A 21,696-nucleotide genomic window follows, 5' to 3' on the forward strand; every position below is an offset into this window, starting at 1 on the left:
TTCGCCTCATAATTGTCTAACCACTTTGTTAAGTGTTGTTGTAGAAATTTTATTAGGCTATTCACCCCCCCTCTAGCCATTAGGACCTTTCACCGACAACAGCCGAGCCTGGCGCCCGCTATGCGCGTGCACATGGTGACCACGAACACCGACCGAGCGGCAGCTATCCATGGCGTGCATGAATTTTAAAGCTCCGACCAAAATCAAACCAGCTCGGCTGAGACCAAACCAATTTGCCAAGGCTCAAGATGGTCCTAAAGGCTATCCCAAGGAGCATCAAACGCAAACTTAGATGAACTAGAGAGGAAGATAGAGACGTGCCAACTTGAGACTGCCAACCAGTGCCCAAGGTCAAGAACTAACTGGCCAACAACACGTTCTAGTTATTTAACGGCATTTAACTAGTGATCAAAACAAGCACTAACCAAACCAACCCCTATACAATCACAAAGTACCCATTAAGATGCAATCCACTGAACAAAAACATGTCACTAGTGTTTAATTAGATTTTTCAGAATTTAATTGCCAACATGACATTGACGTCACCATTCCGGACTTAGGAAATTCTAGGGTTAGGTTATAACTGACAGTATTAATACTGTTGTCTTAACTTTTAAACGATCTAAACCCTAATAACTTTAACCAACAATTATTTCATGCAGAAGCACTATCTAAGTATGTTTCACAAAATAATTTACCGAAGATAGCATTCCAAACATAAGTCATTAGGTTGTCGACTTAACGAAAAGAGCTTATCTCAACGTCAAGTTAGATTTTTAGAGCTCCCAAAATACTAGTTAACAACATCTATCTTCCAAAAGTTAATGTTGCATTTCCATCTACTAAACTTGTACTTCAATTTTTATTTAAGTACTAAATACAAGTTATGCTTTATTCTTGTTTATAGAAATTGCTTTTCGTGCCAAACAATTAAAACTACTTTTCCTTTTTTTTGTTAGGATTTTCATTATCGCATTTAAGTAAACTAACTCACTATATTTATAGATCTATTTCTTAGGTCATAATCTCAGTGCTTAGCGAGCTCATAACACCAGAGTTGTTACAGTTTGATATCAAGGAAAGACAATTCTTGCATCAAAAGGCACTCTTCTTTTGAAGAAAAAAATGGAAATCTTACCTTGTCAATTTCTCACAATATTTTTCTATTTTTGGACTCAACCACAAAGGATTCGTCTAAACCAATTAACAAACTCTTGCTTTGATTTTCTAGGGTACCTTTCAAGTGTACCAATAAATACTTTGTTAGTAAGGAATCAAATACTAGAGAATTCTTTTCTATTAGATACTCGAATGAAAAAATTTGATACCACAGTCCCTGCAACTCCCCTCGTTGGATCCTTATTAAAAGCTCAATTTTGTACTGGATCGGAGCGCTACGGATCAGTGATTTAGGAATGAGAATGGGCTAGAACCCTGGGGTTCCACCTAGCACGGCCTCACGGAGTCACCGTCGTGCACTTTGCGCATTCCGCTCACATGTGCCAGAGTAGATATAGGGTTTTTGGTAATATGTTGGACGAGAGAGAATCTACTACTAAGTACTAACTCCCGCCTTCTATCTCAAATTATTACTTCCACCACTGTCCCAAATTATAGGTCATTTTATTTATCTTTTCTAGATACTTAATAATTTTTGTTATGCATCTAGATATATGATATATCTAGATATATATAATAAAAGTTATATATCTAGAAAAGCAAAAACAGCCTATAAATTAGAACGGAGTCTCCTTACTAGTCATAAGAGATCAAAGTCACACTACCAATGATAACAGATCACATATATATACTTTTATATGTAATTTTAAGAGATGGTGAGTAAGCAATTCTATGAAGAAGATAGTACATGCATGGGAACCCAATTGCGATATGATAATATTTCGCCTGAGACAATGTATAACTCAGGGAATTCCCCAGTGACATACTCTCTCCGTCCCTAAATATATGTCGTTTTCGCTTCCGAGAAACAACTTTGATTAAATATATATTAAAAAATTAATATTTATGATACATAATTAGTATCATTGCATAGATATTTAAATCTAGTTTTTTAATAAACATTTAGGGACGGAGGGAGTATCTAGCACGGTACAACCACTCGTCGAATGAGTAGGCATGCGTCAGAAAATCTATTAAAATAAAACCTGCGATGCCGAAACGATGCCGAAAAAACAGTAATGCACATCCCACCCATCGAACATCAGTTCCTCGGTTCCACATCTATCGCTGCTTCATGCCGAGGGAGGATCTGGGATAAGGTCCCTTATTTATGCTTTCTTATTCGCTGTAGTCAGATGAATATGAAGTAGCATCTGGATCCTCATCCGCATTCATCTCCCCTCCAACATCGCCATCCTCTCCATCATCACCAATCTCATCATCTTCATCCATCTCAACATCGGCATCGTCAACTGCTTGATCTGCATCATCTTCTTCCACATTCTCATCACCTTCAGCGTCTTCATCCTCCTCGTCAGTCTCATGATCCATCATGAACATCGTTCCATGGTGCCTGGATCCACTAGAATAACCCATTGAGTAATCTGGAACTTGCTCTTCATAATCCTCATCCATGGGCTGGCCGTTTTCCTCGTTATCTTCTGACTGTGATCCAGAACTGTTCTCGTCACATTTGTTGTATGTCACTCTGGTCTCCAGGCCCCACTCATCTGCACCAGAGCTTTGTGGAGACTCCTCAACGGGGGCAGGCTTTGAGCTGCTAAGCATGCTAAAGCTTCCCAACAAATTTTCCTTTGGAATTGATCTGGCTCTGCCCGCAGATGGCTGCCGAGGCCTCACAGTTCGACGTCCTCGTCTACTACCACGGCTACTACCACGACCACGTGCACGCCCTCGGCGTGCATTCTTCCTTGGCGCTTTATCAGAAGCAACAATGTCATCCTTGAATTCGATCCTTGATGAGCTGCTAACACCTCTTGGGATCCTTCCACCTCGACTTCGACCTCTGCCTCCCCTGCTACCTCCTCTACTTCCACGTCCACGTCCCCTACGACCACTACCACGAAGCCACCTTCCATCATACAGATTCGAACCAGTTGGTTCAAGTATACCTTCTTGTTTGCTCTTAGCAACTGTATACCTTGATGGAAATTTCTGCAGGTAAGGAATAACATAAATACGTAATTATATAATTTTCAAGGGAACTGATGATAGCATCATATATATAGATGAAAAGTCTGTCCAGATAAATAATCAAGCACATAAAAACATTTCACGATTTGAAGGTATATTAGCAGAGCAGTGAGGTAAGTTTTGACCAAAACATGAAACTATAAATCTGATTGCATGTGTCAGTCCAACTCCAACAACAGTCATACCTCACTTCCAACCAAAAAAGAAATAGTATTATCAAAATTTAACTTACCATGAAACCTCCATCGTCTCTCTCCATCTTTTGATTTTGCACGTAAGAAATAGCTGAGTCAAGGTCTAACATTCGGAGCATAACAGCAGAAGTAGTGTCAGGAACCCATGGAAGGACAGAAGCAGATCCAGCAGGTAACACAGGATTCTGGGGTGCAATACCCTGTGAGTTTAGACATTCACTTGTTGTTTCAAAATCAGAAGAGAGGCAACCTGGTCTTATTGCACCTTCCAGAACAGTCAAAAGCTGCAAGGGGATGAAAAAACAGTCTCAGATAGTCAGATGTCAAGTATCCAGCAGATATACGAAAGTCAACATACATGTGACTCAAAAAATTTTACAAAGGAAACTGATAACCACAAAAGCAGTATACACTCTGAATTGAAGTTAAAATGAAGCTATTTAGTTATGCTAGTATTATCAGTCGCACTATCCTTTCATTTGGTAGTTCAGTTTAGGTCAGATGCAAGGTTGGGACTGGCAAACCATAATTTGTGAATGAACTTCTAATTTCTAAAGAACACATTAATCAAGGCACCATGCTTGACCATGCCAAGTCCTCATCAGAAGCAGTTTCCCAAATTACATTCTAAATGATGACAGCCAAATATGACTGGATAAGTTATTCCATCACAATAACTTAATAAGGTAGTTACATACTTCCAAAAAAATTTAGCACAGTTTTGAATAAGGCATCAAGCCATCAACCATGTTGCTGCAAGTGTTCTAGCTAAAGTGCTGGAAACCCATTAACATTTAAAGTTATATATACATCTGACAGGCAAATGAAACTCGAATCCATGTAACCAGAGTTTCAGTCCAGAAAAGGAAACGATGGGAAGCCAGAATGGTGGGGAAAAAAATACTTGACCTGGAATGTTTCGGCAATAGATTTGGTAGTGTACAGCTTCACACTCCAAGATTTCCGATACACATCAGTCCAAAATGGTTGAAGTGCTTCTGATGGTATAGATGCCTGTAAAACATGGACTAATAAGTTTCTTAAGCAGCTCAGTGGCAAGATTAATTAAAAAAAAGAACTAAGGAACCACCGAAACATGTGACTTTACCTCAATCGTAACTAACTGCAGCTTGAGTAATACCATTCCTATTGGAACAGAATAATCAGCGATTTGCATCTTCCAGTAAGGGTCAGTTCTCCGTTTCTCTTCGCATTGTGTTGTATGATCAGAAAAATTGTAAATGGATTTGAAAGTCTTATGGCAAGAAAGACAATGCCTTTCTTCGGCTAAGTAAATCTGATAGCAGCAATTACAAGAATGCAACAATTCAGAGCATCTTTTCTTCCCGTATTTCATGGCACATGTCAATTCCTGATTGTAGCATTCCCTCCACATCCATTTTAAAAATTTATCTGCCCTTTTTGAGATAGCTGTCTTCTCAAAATCATTACGCCCAAGCTCTACTTTAAAAGAATCAGAATATGCTGTCACACTATCAGATGTAGCACCAAAAGTACTGCTTGAGCTTCCAACCTCACTATGATAATTTGCCCTTATCATGTCAGTAGCTCCATTCTTTGGATACCTTCCAGCAGATAGTTCTATACTTGCACTTCTCCTCTTAATAGCTTCCTTAAAGGTGGGCTCGATCACTTGCAGCATTGAATGCAGCTGTGCCTCCCGGCTGCCACGTGTATCGAGGGCGGCCACTAAAGAATCAAAGGCCTGCATTTTAAATAGACAGAATGTCCAAAAATTAGAGGTGGTTTATGCATAATGCTTGTCTAAAATCCAGCTAGTAAAGTAATAACTAATGAACATTCAAATTAAAGTCAAGCAGGTTTCTAATTAATGAGCATACAACAAACTATACAATATCTCTGCTTAGCATCATTGCTCTTATGCAATATGAGCATCAGGCTCTTAAAGCAACATATAGGGGACAATTGCCTTTTTTGCCATCCTAACCAGTGGCAACTTTCCCAAAAACTTCACCAAACTGCCATCCAGGGACGACAGGAACTGTGATTTTCCAAAAAAAACAGTAGAAACCTAGTCGAAGGGCGGGCCTGGTGCAAGCGGTAGAGTCTTACCGCCTGTGACCGGAAGGTCCCGGATTCGAGTCGCGGTCTCCTCGCATTGCACAGGCGAGGGTAAGGCTTGCCACTAACACCCTTCCCCAGACCCCGCATAGAGCGGGAGCTCTCTGCACTGGGTACGCCCCTTTTTTTTACAGTAGAAACCTAGTCGTCCGACTAACCGTCGCCTAATCACGATTGTTGTCCGACTAGGAGGGGGATCTGTGACTGCCTGTCCTATTCACGGGCCAGCTCAGCTCAACTGTGCTTAGAGGTGCGCTATTGGGCTGCCAAATTGCCAGTTAGGTTAGCATAAGTGTGCCCAGACTCCACCAAAAACCCAGAGAACAGAGGCAGCATTGATTTCCTTTTCCCACGCCACCGCAAATCCTCCCACGTGCAATTCCTCCCCCCGCACACTATTCTTCCTCTCCCGCACGCCTTTCGTCCTCCCCCGCACGCCATTCTTCATCGCGTGCCATTCCTGTGGTGTGGTGAGTGTGCCCTTTCCCTCCCCCCCATCCCTCGCTCCGCAGCGCTAGCTCCTCCTCTCCCCCCTTGCTTGCTGTACCGCTGCCCCTCTGCCTGCTTGATGGTACTCCGTCCTAAGGTGATGTACTGCTGTTGTGTATATGTGCAGATGTGGAACAGTGCAGAAATCAACTCTCACAAAGTGTCACCAACTACCCCCTAATGTAATCCTGATGCTTGCTTTATTGTCATATTGTGTATAGTATACAGTATATATAGGTATATATAGTATGTATATGTCCTGAAATATATAGGACGACTAGAACAGCCTAGGCTCAGCTAATCAGTCTGGTCGACGACTAATTGCGATTAGTCGCTTAGTTGGTCCCATCGCAACTAGGTTCGACTATACGATTTGTAAACATTGGAGCAGAGAGAGATGAGGTGGACAAGCGGTTGTGCGCTCGTGCTGGCCCTGGAATTTGGGGAAGGAAGAAAACGGAGAGGAAAGAGTAAGAGGAAGATGGTGGCTGGGATTCGGAAGAGGAGCAGCAGGATGTGGCCCTGGGGTTGCTGCTTGCTTGCATGAAAGGAGGAAGAAGGGGGCAAAAAGGTTATTTCGTATGTACCAGCCAGGTTTGCTGTGGGCCCCATGACCACATCCACATGGCACAACCAGAGCGAGTTTCAAGCAAATTTGCAAATTCTTGTGGTACCCAGATGGCAATTTGGCGAAGTTTTTAGGAACAGTGCCTTTTGAACGTGCCACTGGTTAGGATGGCAAAAAAGCAATTGTCCCACCCTTCAGCTGGCAAGAAATGAAAATAATGCTAATAACAATGGACATCTTAGACACTGAAATGTCAATAACTGCATATAAAGTACAGATAAAAAGGAAGTTTCATCCTCGGACGAAAACCATTATAAGATGTATACTTCAAGAAAGAGCTATGGAATATAAGCTTTCTGATGAAGTTTCATTTCCTTGATATCAGAAAGATTTGGAACCCCCTGTTATGCTGGTAACTGGGCGGTAACCACCTGTTTCCTAGGTGGACTCTGTTCTACTGTAATACTTATTCCCCAACTTTGGATATTATGAATCTGAAACAACATGCAGAGTCGCCAAAACTTGGTGTTACTATAAGTCTATAACTTCTATAAATCCAGGTATTAATGGGGATTGAGTGACCTGTGACTGCACGGTTACAGCCCAGGATTTGGAACCAGAGTGAGCATGGAGCCATAGACAATGCTGACAGGCAGTACATTTCTAGATTCAAACTTTTTTCTAAAATCTAAAATAGTTGAAATTAATCCAAACTTTAAACATATTTGCATCATTATCATTATATTAAGAAGGAATAAAGGATTGATCTCGCAAAAACAAAACAACACAAACACACAGCACACCACCATACTTGCATAGGTAACAAGGCCATGTTTAGATTGCAAAAATTTTTAACCCGATGAATAGTAGCACTTTCGTCTTATTTGGTAAATATTATCCAATCGTGGACCAACTAAGCTCAAAAGATTCATCTCGTGATTTCGAACTAAACTGTGCAATTAGTTATTTTTTTTACCTACATTTAATGCTCCATGCAAGCGGCTAAAAATTGATGTGATGGAGAGAGAGTGAAAAAACTTGGAATTTGGAGGTGATCTAAACAAGGCCCAAGCGACAAAACACAACACAGAAACCAAAAAAATACAGACTAGAACCAAGAAGGTCCTGAAAACAATGAGAACAGAAAGGCGGGCCCACCAAAACGCCCCAGCGACTCTGATGGTAAAATCCCAATATTTTTTTAGTGTGAAGCACACTGCTATTTGTAACCATTTGCCAGTCATAAATTGGACCAAGCAAGTCAGCAGTAAGTGGCCAGATTTATACAGAAAAATTAGTACTGGCAATTCCAGAACTAATCACTAACATCTTCACAGGTGGATTAGCACATGACATTTGAAAAAAATATAACGTACATGACTGGTAGCCTGATGCTAGCAAACATATTATCCAGCAAATAGCACGATTTGGCATCTGACTTGAGCTTTTTAGTACCATAGTAAAATGAATAAAGTAGAAATATAGACTCTAATAAGTATAAATTAACACTTACCTCCTCTGAGTCGATAACTCTCCAACATCCATCTTTGGATTCAAAAAAGATTCTTCCTGAGCCAGGGTCATTTGGTGATGCTGAAGTTGTAAACTGCCAATACCTGTTTCGCCTCCGATCCTGACCTAGGGGCAGGGATCTGTAAACATAGAGCTGTTCTGCTCGGTGACCAATGTACGATTTCAACTGAGATCGTGTTTTATCAGCATAAGCATACTGCTGAACATACGAAGTATCTGGGGTTGCAAGGATTTCCTGGCCTATGCCATTTCTCTCATAAGCCATACTGCCAGAATTACCCTGATTATGCTGATCAAGCATCTCACAACTGTTGATTGTCCCAACATGTCCATCATTCTCTTTATAAGCATCACAGGCTGGAGTTGAAGTAATCTCTGTAGCATTGTTTTCTTGATATATATCAGCCTTCAAACCCATGTCAGAGTTATATTGTACTCTGCTAGCAAATTCTTCCTTGGAACGCCTCTTGTCAAGTTGCGCTTCTGCCCACATTTGCTTCTTTAAGGCATTTGCTAACTCCAAACGTTCCTGCAAGACTCTTGATCAGATGTCTCCCAATGAGGAATGACAAGATAGAAGAGTAGTTTAGCAGGATCATAATATATACCTCAAGTACACCACGAATAGAGTTCCCTTCAGTGGCAACACCAACAAGGGCAACCAATGCGTTAAGGCGTTCTTCAACACTAAGATCGCAGTAGTCACCTTCTGCTAGTGCACGTACCCAAGGCTCAACTTGATTGCTTTCATCAATTTGTGTATTTTCAGAATCACCAGGGGCTACTTCATGATTAGCTGATGAGCCTCCAAGAGGTGAATCATTAGAGGTATCTGCTGCATTGAACTTGCCTTTTGCTGATTTAGTAAAACTACTTGATGAGTTCAATGCATTACCCACACTATCTAACTCGGACCTTATGCCAATAACTGTAGTTGTACTCGGTACTTCATCTTGTGCCTTGACAGCAAGAGGAGGATCCTTGTCATCTTCCACCTCAGTATTCACATCATCACCATCAGGGTCATCATCAGCATCATCACATTCAGAATCATCATCCCTCTCAGCTTCATCTGCCTCCTTTTCAGCTTCAGAGTCAGAAAGTACATTCTGAAAAGCCCTAATTTTTTCACGTGCTGCTGACAACACGGCCTCAGAATCAGCTGGATCTTTTCTATAAGGCGACTTCACGCAATATGTTGAAGGAGCAGTTCTCTCAAAAAGTTTTGCATCCCTAGACAAGGCGGCAGCTATGGATGCCTCAGGTGTCTTGCTTGTTGTGAGGTCTCTCAATCCAGATTTCTGAACAGGAAAACAGTCAGCTTACAAAATCAAAGATAGCCACTTAAGGGGGGAAGGAATTAAAGATACATATATGTGTATGTACCTGAATTTTTTCTGCTACTTCCAATATTGTGAGACCTTTACTCCCTTCAAGAGAAAGCACATGGAAAGCGGCAAATTTTACAGTTCCAGGAGTGAGACGGTGGCGGGATCTACGTCGATTGGTGTAACCTCTTTCCTTCATCTTAGCAGCAGCATTCACAGCTGCTGAACCATTTCGAAGTGTCGATATAACATTCTCACCATCATGACCCTGCAACAAATTTTGTGTCGACCTTGTGAAAATACTTTTATATGTTTTTTTCTTGTCATGCAGAAAACTGAGAATTTGGTGTGAACTCACTACGGAGATCGCTTCTGAGAACTAATATTTTATACACATGGTTCAGATATATGTTTAATTTTTCATGAGAATTGTCATGATTTCCAGTACTTTTTCAGTTGACTTTTGACCTTCAGCCTAATCACTAGAAACAAGCATACTGGTTATCTTTATAATCAATCTATATTTGTGATTAATACTCATCATTTCTTCATAGCAATTTACCAGACTCATGATCATTCAGTAGCATAAATTGATGCAACATGATGTACGTTAAAATTTGGAAGGACCTCAAACAAAATAAGACACAGCCTAAAGTATTACTGGTAAGTTGCTGGCATCATCCAGGAGGTTATTCCGAATATCATAAGTATCACTTGACCATTTGTTTACAAGGTACTTTATCAGTTAAGGAGAAAATTATAACAGAATTCAAATATCTTAATTGATTCAAGTGAGAAATACATAACATTAGGAGATACTTTTAACTGAAATCATCTTAGAGGCAGGTGGGATGTATAGGAGCACAGACCTCATTATCATTACGATAGTAAGAATCTTCTACCATCCTTTTCTTTAATTGGGGTCCGAAACCAGCAGATAAAGCAAACTGTCTTAATATCTCAGGCCATGTAAGAAGATTAAGATGGCGTTGCCAGCTACGTATATTGAATCCCCAGGCATATGCCTACCAGAAGGAAGCATGATTGTTCAAGAATATATTAAGAAAAAACATGAAATGGACAGGATGAAAAGAAAAGGAATGTAATATTTGAAATTAACATCAAATATGCATGTACAAGTATATACCCACCCCTTCAACAATTTGTGGATGGCCACCTGGATTTACCACCAGTGCAATTGATGGATTTCTAGCAACATCCTCAATATCCTTTATAATGGATTTCAGCAGAGCAACATGCAGTTCCCCCAACAACCTTGAATCCTATAAAAAGATAACAATTTAGGCTAAGACAAATATAAGAAAAAAGATTTTAGATTATCAGTATATTGCTTCAGAAGATGCTAGCTTCCAAGCCTAGTGACTAATTTTTCGAAGGCTACAAAAGTTTTATAAAAGCAGGTAGAGGCAATAAAAGGAGACTTGAAAGAATGGAATATACCCAAAGACTTAGCCTTAGATAGGAGTGCTTGGAAGACAGCTATTCACGTGCCTGAACCTTGATTGCTTCTGCTGGGTTTCAACTCTAGCCTACCCCAACTTGTTTGGGACTTAAAGGCTTTGTTGTTGTTGTTGTACATATATAACGGTACTGTATCGCATGGACATGTGAAGTTATGGATATAATAAACAACTCTGTATGGACACCAGCTAATACCCAAATCACCTGACATCTCCCAGTATCAAAAAGGTTGTAGATAAGATAATAAACACACTGGCAAGAATACCTTCAGTGTACCATGGTTTTAGTTATGTAGCACCTAGTTAAATGGAGCAAAGAACCCTAATGAGATCAAACAAAAAAATACAAAGAAAAAGCTTTCCCTTGCATATTCTGAGTCAACCAAATTCATGACTGAGCTTGGAATTGTTTCAGCTTTGCATGACCACTGAGATCCAAGTTGGATTTATAATATTCAATAATATATACGAAGTTAAATTTTTAAATTGATATATTATGAATTAAACTCCGCCTATGGTGGGGCGCCTTTGGTGTCCCAGCATAGCAGGTCCCAAGCCCTGGTAAAGGAGGAGGGTTGTGTTAGGCGTGGCGAGCCAATGTAAAAACTTAGCCACTTAAATGGAGATGAAACCCGAAAGAAAATCGTTGGGGCGTAACCCTCTTAGCGACGCGCCATATCGGAACCCGGGTATGGTGTTAAATGGGCAAGGGCCGGGTCGTCACCCCCGTGACGCGGTCACTCCTGTTCAATTTTCTCGAACACGCACGAGAGCTGCGCATCCACTCCCGTCCAATTTAATATTTATTCATTTGTTGCCCCAAGCCAGAGATAACCTTTGATCAATCATCCACGTGTCTTTCTTTGTGCCTGATCTTACCACTCAGAAAGTGTGAAGAACATAACCATACACATCTATTTATTCAATTTTCCTCCCTTTACCATTACTCTACCAGCAAAAGAAAAAGAAATAAAAAACATACAGAAGTCCAGAGGAAAAAGGAACTTACATAATCATGAAGAGACTGAACAAACTCATCAAGTGTAACTGGACAAAGACCCAGAACATCAGTAAAAGTAATGAAGAATTTCCACACCTGCAATTCAGTTAGCAAAAATGTCTCTTGAGATGAAGTTATGCGAACACCATAGATACTATACTACATAGACAAACATAGAATTGATGCCAATGTATTAAAACATTTATACATGTGTACTAGAGAGAAGCGTAAGGGAAGATAAACAGACATGAGCAAAGCATCTTTATAAATAAAAGAAACAGAACAGTTCAGTTGTAATTTAATGTTTCTTAGGAACTTCTTTATTCTAGAACGACGCAGGGGAACTGTGTGCCATTTCATTAGGAATGAGAAAGGGACCGTACAAAATGTACAGGAAAACAGGGGAGGTGTCAAGAGATCTCCCCCTACAAAAAACCAACACACACCCTGCCTTGCTAGCCTTTGAACAAGGGAGATGACAGCGACCTTCACAGTTAATGTTTCTTAGGAACGATGTCCCCATGAATATAGTGTGGCCATTTATGAATCAAGGCAACCTTAAAATCTTTGCTAAAAATACTAACCAAGATATGTTTAGGATCTCAACATCTCTTAAGAAATGTCCAAATAATAAAAAGAAAAGAGTAAGAATGTAAGATGAATACAGCATTACCATCAAAAGCTTTCCAACATTATCCTCGGATCCAGTCAAAGGCTTTATAGAAAATGGCAACTTCAGTCTCACCGTTGTAGGAGGAAATTTACTTAGCATGCCTGGAAAAGGCAAATAAAAAAATAAAAAACATGTAAGTTGAAATATGCAGTTAGGCTTCCAATGCCAGAAGTAAAGCCTAAAACCAAACAAGCTATCATATTGTCACATGTCTGTTCCTTTGATAATAATGCCTTAAATAACAGTACATGTCAAATGAGTGAGTCCATTTTTCAATTGCAGAAAATTGGCATGCAAAACCTCTCCCAGCAGCTTGGAGGGACGTCCTCTGTGGGCCGGTGGGCTGGAATTAATGAGGTTTGAGGAGGCCAATGGATAAGCACGTCAAGGTTTGAATTACATTATCATCTTAAGGGTTTGAACACTTTGGAACCATTGAAATCGTTGTGTTTTTATGGAGCCCTGCCATCCTGGAGCTTTGTTGCTAGACAATGAGAAAATGAGGTTTTGCAGTTTAGCCAGGCCAGAGGTATATCCTACCTGGCTACCCTAGCATCCAAGTGAGTCTTTGTTCCTAGGTTGATGTCGGTTTTGTTCTGTAACCAAGGCAGGCCTGTAGTTTTAGAAACTTTGGTGTGAGTAGGTGTATTTGTAAGGGTGTCTTGACCTTTTCCTTCTTAATATTATGATATGCAAACTCCAGTGTTTTCACGAGAAAAAAAAAAACTATTGCTAAAATAAACAACTATGCGGCGAAAACCATTAGAGGCATTTTACCAAAAAGAAAGTTCCAAGTGAGTTGTGGGAAAGGGAAATTTAATTTGTGAACAGTCAGAATAATGTGAAGCGAAATATTAGGGGGAAAGTGCATTTTTTGTATTATACTTTGAATTCTCTGGATTAAAAAAGTACTGGAATGATTTTCCAAAACTCCAAAATCCTAAAAACATTTTTTTACTTTTTAGAAAAAAAAATATTTCTTATCATTACTTTGAAAACCGTTCAAGGCATAACTGGAGATCCAAACAAGCCCTAAAATCCTCCTGTTAAAAAGTGCTCTATTTTGAATGCACATGTGGTTACCCTAAAGCAGTAGGGATAAAAGCATTCTTCAATGCTCAGATTCTTACCTAGAAATTCAATAGGCTTGTAACATAAAAGACTAGATACAATGAATTGTTAGTCTCTGTCTATTTCTATGCCTTTAGTTATACTCTGTTAGTGGATACACAGGAAACTGGAATTTTGCCCAAGGAAGTCATTAGAAGTGAAATATTACTTCTGAAAGAGTATATATTATATTAAGGAGTTTGGAACTAAACTAGACGAACATGTAACATACCTCGAAAGGAATCAAGCTGTTGCAATGTGTCACTATCAAGATACAGCATTGAGGGCAAGCCTTTGTTTTGTGCAGCTAATTCCATTAGTTCCAAACGCTCATCTTCCACCAGTTCCATATACTCCCGTGCAATTCTGCGTGCAGTAGCCCTTTCATTGGCCGCCTTTTGCCTTGCTGCTTCTTTCTCTTTTCGGAGTTCCTCCTTTTGCCTTTGTTTCTCTGCCTGCACAGGTGTAGGCAGAAGGAATAAGCTATTTAATACACTACATCTACAGTTAACATTCTAAGAACCAGAAAACTAACTCGTCTAGATTGCTTCTGCAAAAGCTTCTCCATACGCTCATGTTCACGCCTTTGCTCTCTTTGGAACCTCTCTTCTTCTCTCTGCCTCTCACGCAGCAATCTCTCCACTTCTTTTCTTCTCTCACGGTCAAGTCTCTCCATTTCCTTGCGCCTTTGCTCCTCTCTCTGCACAGACATCACATTGTAAATGAATTTAACGAGGAAGACAGATCTACAATTATATAGAACCGGTAATACCTTTCTATTCAAGATATCTTGTTTCTCAAGCTCCTTTCTAATTCGTCTTTCGTGAGCTTCAACTTCCTTTGCAATCTTTGCTTCTTCATTATGCTGAAGAACATCCCAGACAAATTTAATATGTATACGACTATAAAGCTGAAGGGCAAGATGCGTATATGAACTCAAAGAAATCATACTTTTCGTTTTCTTTCCACTCGAGAAGTATCTTCATCATGATAAGCTCTTCTTTCAGATGATACAAGTGGGTTTTCAAATGCAGCAACCTGAGAAATGTCAAACTGGCCTTCAACAGGAACTGAATTAAGGTTGCTATTAGACTGGGTCGTCTCATAATCTGCTGGTGCTGCTGGAAACACCTGAGACCTGCTGGACTGGGGCAACAGGCTAGAACCAGATGTGTGGCCTTGAAAAGCATAACTAGGCGCAGCCGCCTCAGATCCATGGAGAAGCTGTGATCCTGATGTGAGAGAAGATATCCTAGAATTTGAAACTTCCACTGGAGTATCATAGTAGTGAGATCGGCTTGCCCTCTCATATGTATCACTTGGTTGCTCAGGAAGGAACTGATACTCATGGACAGCCCGTGATCCAACATGAGGTTGGACTATGGGTGAATTACCAACCGTTGATTTTCTCTTCCCAGTAAACGAGTTTGGAACAAATGGGGATTCCATGGTAGGTAAAAATGCTGAAGCCTAGGGGAAAAAAGAAAGAACAGGAGATTAAAAATGTGATACTTAGGAAACTAAAGAGGAGCATGGAACCCTTAATATGGTAACTATGGCACAGAGAGTAGGCTCAACCAGAAATATAAGAATACAGATTGATGCAAATATCATTAGGGGAACAGAGTTTGTAGCATGAATACTGACCAAAATAGGGATATATGCTAAACGGATAACACTTGTAAAGCTAAGTAGCTCTTCTGTAACTACAATCATAGGAAACATAACCATCCATGCATAGCGTGCAGAACTAATGCAGAAAAAAAGGTGCCCACCAAGTACTACATGATAATCATGCCATGCCAATATTTGTTGCAACCAAGTAACCAAATTCTTAGTAGCCTCGCCATATTACCTACAACACACCTGCAGTGTATACTACTCAATGGTCAAGTCTTTAGTCTTGACCACTTTGGGGGATGGTAGTGAAGGGGTGTTCATAAAACTGGTAAAACATGATTTACGATTTTGAATCTTCCTAGGCATTCTTACAATTTAAAAGATAGAAATACATGCCCTATTCCGTACTGACTTAGCAATCACTACACGAGGTATGATGCAAACACACTCATTTGAGTAGGGCACAATCGAAGTTTAGGGCTAATGAATCAGCACAGCAACCTTAATTACTCATAATCACATCACATATCAATAGGAGATAAATTAAACAGACCTCACACCACCATCATTTTAGCACTGATGCAATTTCACTTCAAAAGGTAAGCACATCCAAATAAAAAACCCAGTTTATGCAATGGCACAAATCCACCACAGATACATATAAGAGATACAAACTTACATTTAAAGTTTCCTACAGATATACCTTTAAGAGCTTTTGATCATGCCTAGAAAATATCTTCGTATCATAAGATCGCACAGGCCGCTTTTGTTGCTCTGGAACTGCCAGAAAATACACAGGAAAAGATTTTCAATAATTAGAACTTGTATTGGTAAGTGCACAGATGCTATTAATAGAATCCCCATATAAGAACTTCTATTCACCAAATAAAGAAACTTATACAAGACTTAGACGCATGCCATTTAGCAAATGCACATCTAATAATTTGTTTGTAAAATGTTAAGGGGGTGTGCTCCAGTGCCAATCCTTCTCAAGGTGATGTCATCCAAATCAAACTTTGGGCAATAGATGAGATCTAGTATGATTGGATTATAGATACATGGGACCATACAAAAGCAACAAAATGCTCATCCGCACTATTTTTCCAATTCCCCCTAAACATAATCAACTCAAATCACGTCTATTGGATCTAGAGATATATGGCCAATTCCCCCTAAACATAATTTCCCCCTAAACATAATCAACTCAAATACCGCCAATTGGATCTAGAGATATATGGCAATGTTTTATCTACCAGTAACACGGTCCTAGAACATTGATGCCGCATACTAAACTTCCATGTCAAGTTGGGTGTGGTAAGTAGTCGTCGACTAGCCTTAGCTCATTCAGCGGCTTGCTTCCAGACCTGATGGCAGGACATACGGAAAAAGAAATGGGATCTAGAGCGCAGGGGGGAGAAAGTAGAAGGGCCTGAGCCAAACCCTAATGCAGCCCTACCGTTGCCATGATGTCGTCCCTTTCACATCCCAGTAAGTACCCTCCCTTGCTCTCGGTAAGAACCAACATGGATGGCGAAGAACTATGGGAGACGGATCTAGTTGAGGCAGCGCTCGCCTTGCTGCCTCCCTTCAGATCCCTCCTTGTCTTCTGATGTGCAATGAAAATACTACAGCACAGGAGGTGGAGCAGCGCACTATTTCTAAGGTGGTTAATGCAAAGTTTACACCGCTCTCCCATGCCCTAATACTAATTGGGCCTCACCTAAAGCCCAGGTAGCCCAGTTAGACATAAAAGGCCCAGCAATCGTCATATTTTCAGTTGCCACTTGCCACTTTGCAGTAGATGTTAGTGGCAGCCACCGTCCACCGACCAGATTACAATGTCGCAACTGGATGTGCAAGACGACATTTGGGGCGTGATTCTTCCTCTTGGGAGTGAGGGAGGCACTAGCGCAGCTGTCTCCAATCTAATCCCTCCCTCGCTCCTGATATATATGACGCAAATGTATGGAGCTGCTGCACTGCTCCACTCTGCCCTAAAACTAAATTGGGCCTCACCATAGACCCAATACCAGCTGAACATAACTCCAGGCAGTCAGCATACATGCTGTCACTTGATGGGTCTCTTTGGGAGAGCTCCAGCTCCAAGAATTCGTGAAGCTGGGTATCCCTAGCTCTATGAATTCCACGAGTTTGTGGAGCTGGAGCTGGAGCTGGAGTAGATTGAGGGGTTTAGGTGGGTCGGTGAGGCATCTCGTTCCTATTTTAGACTAAAAACAGAGACTTAAACCAATTTAGTTTAACCCACAAACTCCAAATTTGGCGAGAAACCAGGACCTTAAGAAATCCCAAATAGACTCCAAATTTCATCCTATGCCACATCTAACGAAGTGCGGATAGGGAATATAATACAGAAGATTCACACAGCATAAGAAAAAGCAAGTAATTGAATAGAGAAACAAGGGAACTGATCATTAAGCACTATAAGGAAGTGTACTAGAAAAGGAAAAAAAACTGCTATCTGGTGTCTACACAAACCATTCGTACAACTCTTTTTCAACCAAAAGATCAAATTGTTCAACTCAGTTGGGTGGTTTTTTACTTCTAAACCAAAGGGACTAAAACACCTACTCCCTCGAATACCAAGTTCAAGTCCATCTAAGCATTCTTCCAAATGCACCTAATTTATCCATGACAATTCCAATGCAGCCTTTTGCTTCATTCTTCTATGTCTGCACATGCTTAGCACCCTAAACAATGCAATAAACTTGCCAGCTACCTTAACTTTTAGCAATAATTGGTGGGCACTAGGATCATGGTACGCCTTACCTTGACTCTTGTGCCCAAGTCCACGGACTTATATTTGGGATTAGAAGTAGTAGTTGTGATAGAGTTGTACAGATGGGACATATGTGAAGCATTTCCCAAAATGAAATGTAGAAATTGAGATTTTTAGGCACTTCAGGTGTGCAGCAGGAAGAAAATGCCAAGCTAATGGACAACAAAGACGATTACTAAACAGGACAGATAATATTAAAAGAATTCTAATATTCTATATAATAGTATAAGTACAAGGTAACTCATATAAATAAGGGCTAGAATGGGCCATGCGTGTTAATAGGGATAGAATAGTTGCATATTGTAATAGAGATTATGGATCTCAGTTTTGTTAGTAGGAAGTAAAACATGGCTGTGCTCAATGAGACCTTATGATGTGCGAAATTTACTTGATGATCCCTCACATTCAGAAATAATATTTGGCTCAACGCTCATCTATAGAAAGAATACTAGTTTAACTCTTAATCCAAGGACGGTCTCTTACGAATAATAGACCTATGGGATTTTCGCGCTTGCTCCCCATCTAAATTTTTCATCAATCAATCATCCATATCCGTCGCCGTATTATCTACTCCAGCATACTGATAACATATACTAGTACCATATACATGTATCATTAAATTCGCCTCTCCAACCATATTGGATCAATCTACTTACTCGAATATAAAAGGACTGACTAAAATCAATTACATGGTTCTTTTACCATATAAGCAAAGGAACAAAGAAGATTAGTGACTTTAGAAGTCAGATTCTTTAAAAAGGCGTTTGCAAAATCAATAATCATTCAGCCAGGGCATATGAAAAGCATGAACATTTCCACAGACTGGCCACCTTGAGCATTCACTAGCTTAAACCTTGGCTTAAAACACAATGACTTCAGATTTCAATATGCATACCAATCGGTGCACCAAAGGCGCCAGGAGGAAGGGGATCAAATTCAACGCCAAGCGCTGGACCATCCTCCCTCAATGGTTCCCCGAGCTGTGACTCCACAGAATTAATCACACGGAGCTCAGATTGTGTGAGCTGCATCGACGGGATAGCCGGCGTTATCATAATTGGTGGTGGCTCATAATACCTCTTCCCAATATCCGGCATGGAAATCCTGGGTACTGCTGAGGACCGCCCAGCACCCCTTCGCGAGTGAACTGGGTGCAACGGCTCATCGTACGGCCCAGGAGCACCCACCATAAGGTCACTGCTTGCCAGTGGCGTCACAGACACAGGTGCCGGTAACACTGGCGGTGGAGGCATCACTGGTGCTAGTGCGGACTCTTCTTCCCGCCGTTGCCGCTTCGATGGCGGCTTGCGGTCCTTGAGGCGGCGGTGACAGAACCACATTTGCAGCTGCCTGTCCGACAGCCCTATTTTGGCCGACAGCTCCAGCCGCATAGCTTCCGACGGATACTGCTCCACTGCAGCAAACCAAAACCCCCAGAAATGCTCAATCGATAAAAACACCCAAAAATCAGGGAAAAAACACAAAAACACTCGAATGAATTCACCGAAATCCACGAACCCGCATAGGTCTTCTCCAGAACCTCAAGCTGGTAGGGGGTCTTCATCATCCGCTTCACCGGCTTCTCCCCCGACCCCGAGGTCCCCGCGCCCGCCGCAGTCGCAGAAGCCGGAACCGGGACCGGGGCCGCCACTGGCGCCGGAGGCGGGGTCGTGGCCTCGGCGGGGGCCTCCAGCGCCGCCTTCCCGGCGCCGTCCCCGCCGGTGGCGTCCATGGCGGCGATCGAGGGCCTGGAAACCTAGATCCGAGCACCTTCTTCTGCAAAGCAAGGCGCAGAAACTTCCCAACTTTTTTTGTCACCAAATGCCTCACAGTCGCTATTATACCCCGCGTCGCGGAGCGAGGAAGAAAAAAAAAGGACAATCGATGTGCGGCTGGATCTCCGTGGCGAAGAATACCAACACCGATATGGCCGAACTGGGAGGAGGAAAGGAATAATGACACCAACAATAACTTGAACACCACGAACACCGCCCCCCGGCGGATGGATGGGTGGGTAAGGCGAAGGCAACGAACGAAGAAGGGGAAGGATAGGGATGTGGAAGAGATTGGGGGAAGCCGCAGCAGGCCAGGAACAGGCGAACAGCAACGGGCGGAGCGACTGCTCCTCGAACTGGGGATTATTACCCACGCGCTGCGGCGCTGGGGATTGGGTTTGGATCGCTGCTGCCATTCTGTGCAGCTAATAAAAACCAAACCTTTTTTTCTCTCCCCCCTACCCTTTTCGCTCAAGCCTTTGTATTTCTTTTCTTTTGTTTCGTTTCGTTTCGTTTCGTTTCGTTTCTCTCCGTGGGAGAGTGGAGTGTGTTCTGTGTTGTGCGGTAGCTGCTGCTGCTGCTAAGCGATGAGGAAAAGAAATTAAAAGGAAATTTTTGGATGGAGCGATGGAGAGAGATGGATGGGGTGGAATAATTAGCACCAGCGTAGCTGGTGCCTGGTGCTCGGATTTCTTGGGGTTTGATCTTTGCGGAGTGGTGGTGGGCTTTTGTGCTTTTGACTAGCTGGGTGGACCTGGATTTGGTGCTGGGGTGGATGGATTTGGACGTTTGGTCCTGCTGCCTGCGTGTGTGTTCATTCATAGGATTGTTCCTCCTGTACGAGGGCGGGGTGTCATTGGACGAAGCGCGCTAGAACTTGGCCGGATCCTCTGCGGCGTGGACTTTGCGAGCCCGCCTGTTCGGGAAGCAGGGAGCCGGGACCGGGACCTGTGTGGGCACGTGGCTGAACTGCGACTCAAGGTGTGTATCAGACGGACAGACTGTTTTGTTAATAATAATCTCTGGGCCCATTTAGCAGTGGTATGATTGCAGGCAGGGCGGGTTGTTAACGTAACCCGTAATTTTTCGTGGCCCAAAGACTTCCAACCCTCCAAGCCCGTTGGGCGAGCGAGAAGCCTCGCAAGAGCCCACAAGAGTGAAGAGTCGCATCCCCTGAAAGAACCATATAACTACCGTTGTCACCCTCCTCCGTGGCTGCCGTCGGCCCGTCGTTGTCCTCCTCCGTCCTTCCGCAAGAATCTGCAAGAACATGCAAGGCTCTATTCTCACCTCTCTGTCATCGTCGTGAGTCGCCCTCCTTTGGTCCTCGGCTCTATTCTCGCCTCTACGTCGATGTGATGACGGCTCTCAACTCGTCCAATCTCCCATGGAGGGTATGATGGCCTTGTCTAGTTGATGGAATGGTTGTTTGATGATTAAGGTTCCAGATCATTGCATAGGACTCTTGTTCAGCTCTGGTAATCGTTGTTGCTACAACTCACAGACATGCTACGGAAGTTGTTTGCAACTTATACTGAACATTTGTTCAATAGAACGCATCAAGTCAAGAATCGGCAGATTGAAAGGGAGTTGTGTGTATATGTATCTTTCATCAGTTCAGAAGACCATGAAGACGGACTAAATTAAGCAGCGACCGAAAAAAAGCTTCATTTATTGAAATGGCTATGAACCCATGGTGATTGGATATTTCAGTCAATGCAGAGTTGCAGAGTGGCATCCATACGTTACGTCTTTGGCCCCGTTCGGCTTGCTGAATCTTGGCTGAAATTAGCTAAAAAAAACATTGTTCTGGCTGAAATATTGTGAGAGAAAAACACTGTTCCGGCTAAA

At 41.9% G+C, this 21,696-nt stretch overlaps 1 protein-coding gene across 4 annotated transcripts; it reads right to left on the bottom strand.

The window, feature by feature from the left end:
- Positions 1–1,859: 1,859 nt before the first annotated feature.
- LOC136456336 (homeobox-DDT domain protein RLT2-like) lies at positions 1,860–20,552 on the bottom strand. 4 transcript variants are annotated; one of them, XM_066456165.1, is made up of 18 exons: positions 19,589–20,552; positions 18,966–19,484; positions 15,977–16,053; positions 14,605–15,123; positions 14,426–14,518; positions 14,189–14,353; positions 13,886–14,108; positions 12,544–12,644; positions 11,880–11,966; positions 10,541–10,672; positions 10,259–10,414; positions 9,448–9,657; positions 8,670–9,362; positions 8,042–8,590; positions 4,477–5,094; positions 4,278–4,382; positions 3,407–3,652; positions 1,860–3,135 (listed from the first exon to the last, which is right to left on the bottom strand). In XM_066456165.1, exons 1-18 carry the CDS (start codon positions 19,800–19,802, stop codon positions 2,299–2,301), a joined length of 5,544 nt encoding a protein of 1,847 aa, XP_066312262.1. In that variant the 5' UTR covers positions 19,803–20,552; the 3' UTR covers positions 1,860–2,298. The 4 variants fall into 4 exon arrangements, with proteins under 4 accessions (XP_066312262.1, XP_066312265.1, XP_066312264.1 ...); XM_066456168.1 differs by lacking the exon at positions 19,589–20,552 and having other exon boundaries at positions 1,861–3,135; positions 15,953–16,053; positions 18,966–19,050; positions 19,148–19,265; XM_066456167.1 differs by lacking the exon at positions 19,589–20,552 and having other exon boundaries at positions 1,861–3,135; positions 18,966–19,050; positions 19,148–19,264.
- Positions 20,553–21,696: the final 1,144 nt, after the last annotated feature.

The sequence above is a fragment of the Miscanthus floridulus genome, chromosome 6 (assembly GCF_019320115.1).
Source record: "Miscanthus floridulus cultivar M001 chromosome 6, ASM1932011v1, whole genome shotgun sequence".
In the NCBI taxonomy this organism is placed as follows: domain Eukaryota; kingdom Viridiplantae; phylum Streptophyta; class Magnoliopsida; order Poales; family Poaceae; genus Miscanthus; species Miscanthus floridulus.